This window comes from Hippoglossus stenolepis, chromosome 1 (genome assembly GCF_022539355.2).
Source record: "Hippoglossus stenolepis isolate QCI-W04-F060 chromosome 1, HSTE1.2, whole genome shotgun sequence".
Taxonomy (NCBI): domain Eukaryota; kingdom Metazoa; phylum Chordata; class Actinopteri; order Pleuronectiformes; family Pleuronectidae; genus Hippoglossus; species Hippoglossus stenolepis.
In genome coordinates, this window is record NC_061483.1 from 6,056,426 (window position 1) to 6,069,488 (window position 13,063).

The 13,063-nt window shown below is 40.1% G+C and overlaps 1 protein-coding gene across 6 annotated transcripts in view; it reads right to left on the bottom strand.

Annotated features, from left to right (window-relative positions):
- csnk1g1 (casein kinase 1, gamma 1) overlaps positions 1-13,063 on the bottom strand; it is a 30,054-nt gene that overhangs the window by 8,019 nt on the left and 8,972 nt on the right. For 3 of the 6 annotated variants that reach the window (XM_035155910.2, XM_035155904.2, XM_035155888.2), the window contains exons 5-11: positions 5,860-6,011; positions 3,843-4,077; positions 3,620-3,705; positions 3,158-3,242; positions 2,925-3,073; positions 2,731-2,838; positions 1,565-1,675 (exon numbers count right to left, since the gene is read on the bottom strand). In XM_035155910.2, the coding sequence (XP_035011801.1) occupies positions 1,565-1,675; positions 2,731-2,838; positions 2,925-3,073; positions 3,158-3,242; positions 3,620-3,705; positions 3,843-4,077; positions 5,860-6,011 (926 nt within the window). The remainder of the gene's footprint in view (positions 1-1,564; positions 1,676-2,730; positions 2,839-2,924; positions 3,074-3,157; positions 3,243-3,619; positions 3,706-3,842; positions 4,078-5,859; positions 6,012-13,063) is intronic. The other 3 variants (XM_035155927.2, XM_035155918.2, XM_035155896.2) reach the window with 1 other exon arrangement.

Genomic DNA, 13,063 nt, shown 5'->3' on the forward strand with positions numbered 1-13,063 from the left:
GTATCGTCTCCTCTGGGGAAACATGTCAGACAGCAGCAGAGAACAACACAACAAAACACAAATGAAAATGATGTAAATGGCTTGTACGGTAATAAATAAAAAAACGTCCACTTTTGCTGGCACTTTGTATCAGTACCTTTCTGAGTTTGTCACCAGTCTGTCAGGATAACTTACTCCAGCTGGAAGCCACCAGTGTCAGAAATGTATAAATGCGCCACAAAGGGACTTCACAGCAAATTTGGGAAACTTAAACTTTGAAAATGTTAGTCCCAAACAAAAAGAGGCGAGTGTGGAGTTTAAAACCAAGAAACTTAGTAAATCTGTAAAAAAAGCTTTTGCAGTGGACAGAAATCTATCATTGACCACGTCTGAAACATTTCTCCATCAAACTAAATTCAATTCAGGGGATAATAAGTGAAGTTATATATCTTTTACCATCTGTTGTTTAATATCTGCAAGGAGCTGATAGATTTGATTTGATCCATATCAAACCATGTTTTCTGGCTTTTGAACTTCACTTTGCAGACTTTTAAAGTTTGTAAATTACAAATAAAACACCACCTCTACAACACAGTAAGATGGCAGAGAAATAAAAAAAAAAATAAAAAAAATCATAATCTTGATGTACCATTAACCTGTAGAAGAAATGGTATTGTAATTATTGTAAAGGAAGACAAAGCTACGACCTCGTGCTTACTGCCGGTCTTCAAATACAAGTACCCAGCGTCTGACAGGGCAACGTTCAAATCTCTGCACTGTTTCAATATGAATGACACAGAGCAGAACGAATGGAGATCTGCTAAAGCAAACACTGTACACACTTATGCAAAAAAGCCAGAGAGGGACGAGGAGGAGAAACTAGACAACGGGACGTCCCTTTATGGACAACGAGCCTTTATGACTTGAGAGCATGCACTTAGCCGGCTCAGCCAGGTCACCCTGCCATGCAAGAGGCTTCTCCATCTCACAAGGAATGTCCAAGCATGAAGAGATATAAGACCTGAGATCATAATTCAACTAGCAGGGCTGATATTTATAAAGCTAAAACAAAATCCCCATCTGGGGTGGGAGGCACTGGATGACATGCACATGGTGGGGCAGAAAAATAACATTTCCCAGCCAGGGGTAAAGGGGTGGGGAAGGTGTATGGTTGTAGATCTGTCTCACATACAAATTAAATGTCACGTCCTGGTAAAATGTGTGATATCTATTGTGTATTCATTTGCGATATTTTCTAATCAAAAGTGGTAACAGGAAATACCTTAAAAATAGTCTAGAGATAAGTATGAACAAAGAAAGCCTTAAATTAAAAAAATGTAAACTTGAAACTGCTGTTTGAAAATGCTTAACTTTTGTGAAGCATTGTTAAGTTTATATTTTAAAATATGAATAAAATCTCTGTCTCATGTCTCAATAAAAACAAGGATATAAAAAGTTGTATATAAAAATAGACATTTCTGAGAGCAGCCTGCCGGTTGGTTAGTCTGGATTCATCCTGTGAGACAGATCTGATTCCATAGAGACTGGAGGGGAGCTGCTGGTTGATCAGGTGAGGGGTGTATACCTGCACTGAGCCCCCGTGCCTGTCCGCTGCCAGGTGGGAGGTCAGATAGGAGGAGTTTGCTTGGCGTGTGGGCTGCGCCTCCCATGCTCCTCGTCGATCTGAGACCGCTGTCTGCTCGTGGTGCGTCGGTGATGGGAGGGAGGGGAGTGGGGACGGGGTTGCAATGGGAGAGGGAGGGGGGGGGGGTAGTGATGGAATAATTGTGTTAGGAAAGATGGGTATTTAGGTGCACGAAGCCAGGTGTCATGCAAAGCAGTATGAGAAATGGAGAAGAAAAATAAATTAACAAAATAAAAAGAGTGAATCAAAATCAAAGCAAGGCTTCAGCCAGAGAACTGAAACAGAAACTATGAGCCTGGACTTTAAATGGAGGTACGGTCTTGCATCTCAATTTAATCATACTTAAATAATACATAAATGAAACCTGAAATATTTAAAATGTTGTGTAAAACCAACGGTGAAATCACAAGATGTTTTTTTATTATCCTAATTAGCATAAAAATGTCACCCAAACTTTATCAGGAACACACAGGACATGGATTTGAACCATCGAAAACTTGGCTTTAAGGCAACAACACGATGTCAAACTAAAACTGATCCAAGGATGAACTGCAGCCTCTTGGAAAACCAAGATATACCATTAATAGAAACCTGCCATGACAACTTTAGAACATTTCTTAATGGATTCACCTGTTTCATCTTATAAAGAAATAAAATCATCCCTCCTTCATTGTTTTTTTATGAAACTTTATCTCAGTCATCTTTGTAGACGACGAAATCTGCAGAAATCATTTTAATTTCTGGTCTGAAAATGATTCAAATCAAGAATATAAAGATAATTGGGTTTAATGGTTTGAAAAGCATAATGACACTTATGCAAGCAAAACAGATTTAAGTTATTAAACTGTATTTGCCTTTAAAAACCTGAAACTCATATCATAGACAAAAATAATGTCCTGATAAATGATGAATTCTGAGTTTCTCAGTGTGTTGGTGTTACAGTTTCTCTATTGACAGGTGAGATCACCCTGAGACTCTTTATGAACATCTTTGAAAGCAGGTGGTTGGTGCTCGTACGTGTGAACCTTGTTTATATATATATTTCAGGTTGTGATGTACAGTTTCCTCTGCAGACGATCCAACACTAAAAATAAAACCTGCCTTACCTGATTTCTAATTGGTTGATGCTGTGAGGGCCGGTCTCTGTGAGGGTGGGTCTCTCTCGTGACCGCGGACGCTCCGGAGTCTATGTGGACAGACCCCACCGGTGTGGGCTGAGGGGGAGAAAGAATCAGTTAAATGCTTTTACAGTCCAGGAGCTCGCAACTAATCTGTGGAGAGTTACCAAAGCGGAACTTACTATCTGTCTGCCAACCCAGTCGTAGGTGTAGTCGAAGGTGTAACCTTTTCGCTCAAACAGCTCAGTGAACAGAGTCCTCAGATATTCATAGTCGGGCTTTTCAAAGAAGTCCAATCGTCTCACATATCGCAGGTAGGTGGCCATCTCCTCTGAAGTAGGAAAACACACAAGGTTAAGATAATTCTAATTCAGAATCCATTCATTTTCAAGCCCTAACACAGGCATCAGTTTACCTGGGAAGTTCTCACAGAGGACTTCGATGGGAGTGTTACGCTTTGTGTCTCCGATCTTCTGGTATCGTTCTTTCAAGGTGTCGGCCTGCGGGAGATCCACAACAGAAAATTATAAGAATCAATCCTGATATCTGATCAGCATTAACCAGACGTATATGGAAACAAGTTCCTAATGAGTTCTCCTTTAATAAAGACTGATTAAAAGAATCCTTCCTGGTTATTCAGTCAACATGATAAAAAAATGTCCACTGTTTATATCTCTCTCTCACATGTAACGGTACTGAATTTGGACTTTTAACACGTTCTGAAATTGTTCAAAAACTGAAAACAAAAAACAATATTGACCTGATTATCCTATTAATATATCAAACTTGCAGAGAGCCATGAAGTCAAGATGTGTTATTTGACTTGTATTGATGACTCAGTAACAGGGTTTGGAACACTTCCATGTACGTGTCGTACCTTTAGTCCTTGCCAGGGTAGACTCCCACGAAGGAAATACATGAACATGTGGCCTAAAGCCTCCAGGTCATCTCGCCGGCTTTGCTCTGCATCAACAGATTTGACAACATTTCACTTGAAGTAGAAACTTGAAGGATTAGGAATGAACTTAAACCCAAAACGTACAAAATAAAGCTTGAAGAAAAGCACAGAAGCAAAACAAAGCTAATGAAATGAAACATACCTTTGCCTAAATGTGTATTGATGGACATATATCGGGCGGTGCCGGTCAAACTCTTATGCTCCCGGTATGGAATGTGTTTTTTGGTCTCGGGGTCGATGTACTCTTTGGCCAGGCCAAAGTCGATGATGTGGATAATGTGTTCCTTTTTATTCCCTTGCCGTCCGATGAGGAAGTTTTCAGGTTTTACATCCCTATAGATTAGGTTTTTAGAGTGCACGTACTCCATTCGGGAAATCTGGCAAGAGAGAGCACGGCAGAGTCATCAGATGGAAACATTAACAAAACATCAGGCAAAAATCACAAACTGGGCCAAAACATCAGCAGAGTGGGAAATCACAATGTCAAAACAAATCACAGCCGAGTCACTGGTTTCAGTTGTTACACATTAAAAGGGCACAACACCAATTTCACACATGAAGATCAGTTAACTAGTCATTACTAATACAACACTGCCTGTTCAAACTGTTGTATTGTGTCTTCTGGAACTCCAGAGAGAGTTCTGTCAAGGTCTAATGAAAGATGTATCATGAAAAATGTAGGATCCAATGTTTCGCTCATACCAGGGAGTAAAAGTTCGGGCCTCTAACATCAACTCTGACGATTCAAGAAAGTTATGGGACTTGCAAGAGACAGATTAAAAAAACATATCCGTTACTTAGCCTTAATGGTACACACTCTACCAGGTGAGAATGTAAGAGGTGGAACCTTTAAAACAGACATAAATAATACAACCAAACCAACCAAAGAGACAGGGCAGAGAGACAAGTATTTTCCTGTCACTATCACACACCAAGGCTGCAACTAACGGTTGTTTTCATTATTTATTCATATAATAAATTTTACAATTACACAATTAACTTTTTAATTTCATATAATAAATGTCTTTAAGGTTTAGAGTGAGGTCTGATTGCAACGATTAATTCCCTTATATTTTGCATCCAAAATTCCTCTGATGATATTGTGCCAGAACTTTTAGCCAATTTTTTAATTTCTTAATTTAAGCCACCAAATGAGTTAAATCATCCCACGCACCAGGGATCAGGACGACAACGTGGTTAAAGACAAACATTTTTAAACCATGTGCTCAAAGCTGCTAAAAGATCTGAGGATCAACAACTCAAACACAATGTAAATGTTTGTAAACCAGGGAATAAATATCGAAGAGGAGATTGACTGAGATGCAGTCGTACATTAATCTCGGTTCAGCAACACCAGTCTCACATCGTGCTACTTTGTACGTTTCTTTACAAATGTGCAGACGCGATCTTCATTACGAGAGCACTGCACATTTTGTGCTGACAAAATGAAACGTTCAAAATGTGTGAGGCGCCCGAAGAGACGAGGGCCTGAACCCCCCGCTGAGCAGCTCAAACATAATGAGATTCAGTGATGTCTTTGCTCGGTGGGCCCGCTGCCAGCCTACCTGACTCTGACCAACAGTATGAGTGTACTGACAGATTGCTCATTTGCAGACTGAGTAACAGGAGCCTCTGCTACTCCACCTCCCCATCTGCTCCACAGACACATGGTCTGTGGGCAGGACCTCAGCCCACCGAGGGAAATATTGTTTGATTCACAAAAAAATAATAATCATAAAACAGCTTTATGGGCAGTTTATTCATCAGAACTATGGTAAAATCTCAAATAATGTTTGGTGCATTGATTCAACCTCACCAAGAGACAGGTTCATATTTAAGAGAGGCACGTATTTCTTATTTCCTATTATATATTATATATATTTTAGGGTCTCTCCTTTGCCATTTTAATTTGCTATTGAAGACGTCCTCCATCTTGTTGTTGCACTAGTTAATTCTGTGTGAATGCTGATTTCACAATGCCCTCCGCTGCAGTTCATTTGTATGTATTTTATTGGTCTTTACAGTCATCTGCTTGTTAATTTGGTCTGTTGCCCGTTTTTGTCCCATACAAATATTAAAGCCAACATTTGATCAGTCACAATGAAAAATAAGAAGCCATTTCTAAATGTTTTAATGTGTCACAAAACGCTTGGACTCACCAACTGAATTGCGATCATTAAGACGGTCTTCAGGGAGAAGGTCCTGTCGCAGAGGTCAAAGAGGTCCTCTAGACTCGGGCCCAGCAGCTCCAGAACCATGGCGTTGTATTTCCCACAAGGCCCGAAGTAAAACACCTGGGGGACTCCCTCCGCTAAAAGAGACAAACATACAGACATTAGATCTATAAGAGACAAAGACTCTTGGACAGAGCTGCACTTGTCCTCACATTTGTGTGAATAATGCAAATCTTTATGGTTTAACTTGTATTTGCAGAAGATGAACAAAATAACACAGCTAATAAGCTTTGATAGTTAATTGCAAACTGTCAGGAGGAAAAGGAAATGGTCATTATTACAAATGAAAAAAGATTGGGTTTTCAGTTGGATATACTGGTGGGAACCAGAGTAGCACGAGTGTTAATCATTGCCGTCTCCCTTGACTAATGATATTTCTAAGTTGGCTCCAAGGCAACAATAGGCTGCAGAGATCTGAGGTGGGGCACCACCAGGTCTCTCAGGACGGAGAGCAGAGAAAGCTTCGAGGTAAAACATTAACCTTAAAGTAAAATACAATACTGTTCCTGCAAATATGACTGTCGCTCTTCTACAGCCGGCTGACGACTAATCTTTTCACCGCCTCCCAACTCAATCAGATCCTCTCTAAGTGCTTCAAAATCTCTTCCATCTGTCACCTTGGCTCTAATTTGACTTCTCGTCACAGTTTACTGTTGTGCGGTGAGTTTAATGTGCTCTGACCCTTGTACCCTTGTGCTGTACTTTTTAACTTCAAAGTGTGTGAACTTAATTATATAGTAAAGGGATGACAGAGTGTGAGCAGTTTCAAATGTTCCTTTATTCCTGTGGTTCAAGCTACGCCATCCGGATACAGAGAATAAAATTCACAATGTTTTACAGGATTTCAAGTTTTCTGCACATAAAACTCCCATTCATTATTTTGATTCCTTATTACTATTCTTTGTTGTCTTCCTGACCAAATCCTGAACTTTTGGTTTCAAAGAACCAGAAACCAGGTCAGGCTGTTAACCGCCTTCAGGGAAGCGTGACTCAGAGTTTGCCCCTGTTTACTACACATCATTCATCTGTTAACAAGGTCCCCTCAGGAAACTTGGAAGAAAAGCTGGCGTAGAAGTTACTAAAAGAAGAGACGTCCTGACTCCTGAAGAGTTTTCTCTAATCCTAAAGTCAGTCCTTTTATATCAAGTATCTGCTGAATCCAACATGAATAAATACAAACTCTTTAGGAGATGTTAACTCTCAAAGAGATGTTACTTTCTTGGTTTTGGGTGTATGTGCTATACAACGTGCTTATATGTAAGGTGCATATAGTACATGTATGTTGGGTTTATTAATGCGTGTTTAGCTTTGAACGCTTTGAATGTATTTCAATTTTCAGAACATGAACACTGACACTATTAATAACTTACAAAGTTGCGAGAGTGAACATGTTAGAAAACAGTTGATTGCACATTGCTTTAAGCATCCAGCAGAGATGAAGGAACATTAACATCCTGGACAAATTCTAATATTCTTGTTTTTCTAGCTTTGTTCTTATCTCCGTCTTTTTACCTTTTAAACGCTCCACTGTCTTTCCCAGCTAATTGCCAATTGTGTATTGTCTTTCATTTGATGCTGGTGTTTTGTATAATGGATTCATCAGAGCTTGTTTTTATTGCAACGAGCCGCCTGCTGCGTTGAGAACTAGGTTGATGAACCTGGTGAGAGTGAATCACAACAGTTCAGTTTCCAGCTGAGAAACCAAACACATGAGTTGATGTTAAGTCTCAAAGAGCCGAGGAGAACATCAGATTTGAGAGATAATATTCTGTCACAATGAATGAACCACTGTCACATCACAGATGGTCAATTCTGACATTTACATATTTACAATGTGAGTTGTGTTTTGTGTGCATCTATGGAGGAGACCTCTCCAGGAAACTAGAATGGCACTCGGAGCAAATACCTCCACCAAGGCAGAATAGTCCCTTAAATTCAATCATGCTACACCAAAATTTAATTGGCTCTTCCCTGACCCATAACACATTGTTCCATTTAATTTCTGGATAATCCGTCCAGTAGTTTTTGCGCCATGTTGCTTACAACCAAACAGGAAAGCATAACCTCCTCGGCAGAGGTAGTAATGAGCTGGTACAATGAAGTTAAGTGAAGCGAGCAAATTGTCATTATAAATCTATTATTCTCCTCCAGTAATTTAAGCAGAGATGCATCAGGAAATATTAATCCACAAATCAAATCCGTTCCTGAAGGCATTTGACTCGCCAGCTGGGTCATGGGAAATAAACTGCAGCATGAAAGGTGGCACGAGCTGTCAGCTAGCATACGAGCCCGTAGGAGTCATGTTGTGCTCCATCTTGTATTTCTGGACATCATTATGCAGTTCTGTGGGTTGCTAATTGTACCATAGGAATGAGTGCCTCGAAACCCCGGGTGCCTGTGGGAGGCCGAAAAATGTGTCAGATTGGAGATGTGCTGTAAATAAGTGGATAAACACTTGTTCAATTGAAAACGAGGTTGTTAAAGCTTTTGACCTGCAAACGTAAACCAGGGAGGACAGAACCATCATTACCTTTTGAGAAAACAATCTTCATAAAAGCGGAATCTGTGTGTCCTGCACTGCGAAGTGAACTCTAATTGTAGAGGAAGACTCAAGCTTTAAAGGGAAGCTACCAATTTTGTGGGTACCTCTGTAGGCTACTCGCATCCAATTTTCTTTAGAGTAATGAGAACAATGCCTGGGTGTAGTACTGAGTTTGGTCTACAGTGTTATGAGCAAGTGGGCAGCGTGTGGTACAGACAAACAAAGACAGCAGGATAACTTTCAACAGAATGAGCAAACTGACAGTGTTTCTCACAGAGTGAATGAGCAGAATAAAGATTATTCATATAGTATTATTTAGACAAATTTTGCAATATTTAATATATAACATTTGTAAATTCTAGATTTATTCATTCAAGTTCTTTTTCAGTTGTGACTTTCAAACTAAATAATAAAAGTTCTATGGCATTCACTCTCTGTATGTATTTGTTGGTCAAAGGGTTTATTCTGAGCCAGACCAACAATGACAGAAATCATCACTTTTCATACAGTGTCTGCAGGAAAAAGCTGTTACAACATGTTATAAGAGTCTAAATGTTTAAATTAGTTTTTTTTAACGGCATCGGAACATCTCTACAAACAATGCAGTTATATTTTGTATTACAATTGAAATATTGGATCAAGATATATCAGTTATACCCATATCATTACTAAAAGCAGCCGGTTTGTGACCTGAAAAGAAATAAAATGGAATTCAAATCATAACTGCAAAAGAATGCATTCACAAATGTATCAGCCACTGAATAAAACAGCATTCCCCTATGCATTACTGTAATCTAATAAAGGCACTGGCTGCAGGTTTTTACAACAAAAGAGGAGAAAGCTGGATGTGATGAATGTGTGAAGAATGAATACGACTGGTTTCAAAGCTCGGCTGAGAGGCACTCACCCAAATCTCCCCGTGCACTACATTTTCTGTCTGCACAATTTTTCAGCCAGCTGTCAAAGAGCAGATCTTTGTCTGGACGTGATGAGACCAGTCCTGAGCTTGGATGTTTTATTTTGACCATCTGGACCTATTTTTTCCCTCTTATTAATAATTAAGGGAAACTGCGATAAAGAACAGGGCTGTAGACATTTCACTCAAAGCCATATTTTATTTTTTGTACCATTATTTTGGTGACCTACTTTATGCTGTAACTGTGCAACACATTTAATATCCCACCTCACAGAGGGCTACGCTCAACAGAAATGTTACACACGTGTTACGGGGGGATTTAAAATGGCAGTTTGTGGTTGCACGCACGTCAACATCAAGTGCATGTCTTAATAAATTAAGGGGAAAACATTGCCTGTTATAATTAGTGCGAGGTGCCTTTCTGTGTGGAATCTGTATGTTCTCCCTGTGCGTGCGTGGGCGTCCTCCCACAGCCCAAAGAAACACAGGTTATGTGAATTTGTGACTCTAAACTCACTGTAGGTGTGAATGTGTTTTTCTTACTATAGATGCATGTGTGTGTGTGTGTGTGTGTGTGTGTGTGTGTGTGTGTGTGTGTGTGTGTTGTGTGTGTGTGAGGCTCTGTAATAGACTTGTCCAGGGTGTAGCCAATTATTCACCCGCTGAGCGCTGCCGTAGGTGCCAGTGCCACGGATCTGCAGTTTTGAGATTGGTGGATAGATGGACTATAGCTGTGTAAATTAAGGACAGGTGAAGGTTTGTGGGATGGAAGCAGAGATGTAAGATGTGAGACAGGGGACTCGTATTTGTTCTGCAGCGGCTCTACACAGGTTGTTCTGCCTCACGTGAGGTTCTGTGCACTGTGCTGATCCACTTCGGTTTACGGCTGCACTGTTGTTTCCAGCCTGTGATTGGTTGCTTGGCTCTACAGTCAAATCAATCAAGCAGTTTCAATTTCATTAACCTGCTCATCCTGTTGATTGTCAATCTGATCATTTGTTGATTCCTCTATTTGACCCGCTGTCCCATTCTGTTTCATTCATTTGCCTTTGTGAGTCACAGAGCTGCAGAACCAGCTGTTTGTTGTTGGTATTATTACAAAGATTATGGAATTAACTCAATTTATCATTCAATGCATGATTGATAAGTCAAAGCAATAAAACTGCACTGAGTCGGAAAGCAGCTGTAAGGGTTGTTCCCGTAGACTGAAGATGAAGATGGACGACGCGTCTCACTATGCAGAAATTAAGCCAAGATACCCTGAATATGAAGACTGCCATCTTTGCATATTTACAGCCAGTCTGCCCAGTAGCAGACTGGCTGTAGGGGGTTAGCGAGGTCCTGCCAATACATGCATTGAACACTTGTCTTTTTTGGGGGGAGCAGTCACATCATCCATCTTTAAAACACAGTCTATGGTTGTTCCACTTCAAGATAAAAGATATCTAGATTTGTAATTACGCTGTACTCTTCCAAATTAAACATTTGATGCAGGACAGCTACAGAAAATTATTGTTTTGTTGTATATTTTTAAACACTCGATAAATAAATGTTTTTCTTCAGTTGAAACTGTATGACTGTAATGCTGCTCATGATTAACAAGGTAATATACATAACAATGAAGTCATGTAGCACCTAAACGATGGCTGTCAATTCTGTGATTACAGTGGAGATGATCTTGTGGTATTTTTATCACGTGTGCAGGCGCCGTGAGAAGTGCGACAAACGTGGTTACAATTAAGTAAAATCAGCTTTTTTCACAACTCATTTAAATACCATATTTACATGTGAATTGATGCAGTCATTCATTTGGAGAATGACTCCCTCAACCACTGATAAGACTGCATGGAAGTCCGCTGAAACAATGCTCTGCAGTTTCTCTCTTTTCTATTCTTAACAACAATTCATGTTTTCGCATTAGTAGAGACAGACATCCAGGATATGACGACGTCTGGCCTTTGCTTTACATGTGTGTAAATCCCAGTGAGCTGTTCCACCATTGGAAGCTTTTCCTCCTTGGGACTTAAATTGGTTACAGGAGCGGTGTCGTGTTTCACGAGGAAGAGTAGCAGCCAATACCTTTAATAGCTCAACAGAATCCACCCACCCCTGAACAAGCCCTCTTCATCTTAAACAGAAAGCGCACAAAAACAAACGTCTTGTCCTTGGCACAATAACACCTCATAGTCTGCTGCCTTGCAAAACCAAAGCAGAAAATAAACTCTTACTTCAACTGAGAAATATTTTCACAGAATACAATGGGAGGAGATGCTTGATTCCTAATTGAATCATCCTCATTAATATCCAGTGACGGCTGGTTATGCATCAGAAAACAACACCTGATTGAGCATTTGAGTCAAACCACATTAATTCATAAGGACCCTGTCGCACAGACACCGTGACAACCACATTGGCTGAGAGGAACGTGGCACAGCTCACAGCCAAGAAGAAATGAGGTCACATTATCCCATCTGGAGGCGAGGACAGAGGCAGGTTAGCACAAGGAGAGGCAGACCCGCTCTCTAAATATTTAATGAGTTTCCGCACAGTTGGCCTTTTCCAGCCTTTGCCTTTGCAAAACAATGGCCATTATCCTCCCACTCCTGGTTATCTTCAAAAAGCACATCAAGGACCACACATCACACGGATTTAATTTTCTGTGTCAACTGTGACCGAGACCAGCCCTAAAGCCTAACACCGTGACATCACTGTTTTATCAAGTCCCCATTGGTTGATAAATGCCGATCAAACTCTGATCTCATTAACAGCCAATGCTTAGATGCATTGACGACCACCACCACTATATACACACATAATTCCACCCATTTTACCAGAAGAGCAATGAACCACAATAATAATAAAAAAAAAGGTTTTTCTATTGTCCCATTGTTTCCTCAGTTCCCACCCATTTCCTCTAGTGCCAAGACTAAAAATGTCTGCCCTTAATTTAATTCTCTGCTGCGGTCGTTCAATCCTCACAAGATTCTTGTCAGTGGTGCTTGTAACAGGGACGCGTCAGCAGACCTTGACTAATCTTTTATGACAAAACAAAAATACTCTGGGGAGCAGAGTTAAGGAACTATCATTGTCTTCAAGTCTGAATACTGACTACTACAATTTAAAAGAATCTCAGAAAAAGACAAATAGAGGTATGTCAGTGTTTGTACCATCACTGTTGAACCAGAGAGAAGAAGAGAGAAACCGTTGCCAAGTGTGAACAAAAGGAAAAATAAAAATGACAACAATCATAAACTGAAAAGGAGTTTGGAGAGTGAACCAAGGTTTAGTCAAATAAATTGCCCCCATAGGAGCGCAAATCACTGCCAAGACCCACTAGTCACCTTAAACTCAATCCAGCCACACCAAATTGCACTTATAAATATCAGTCCCCTAAATATGTATTTTTTTACTAATGCTACTGCTACTAGTACCACTACTAATACTACTACTACACAATGTGCATGAAGGGCAACCCTCATATTTGCATTACCTTTTGCAGTTGTAATTTGTTTGATATAAGGATGAAGGTCGGGCTGATGGACGATGCCATTGTCCATTGCTGACGGCCATCACTACGTTCAACCATGTGAAATTATGAGAATAATCAATTAACTGTGGATTATATATTGAGGATAAACCAATGCAGAAGTACACTGCGCCAGTGTCACACA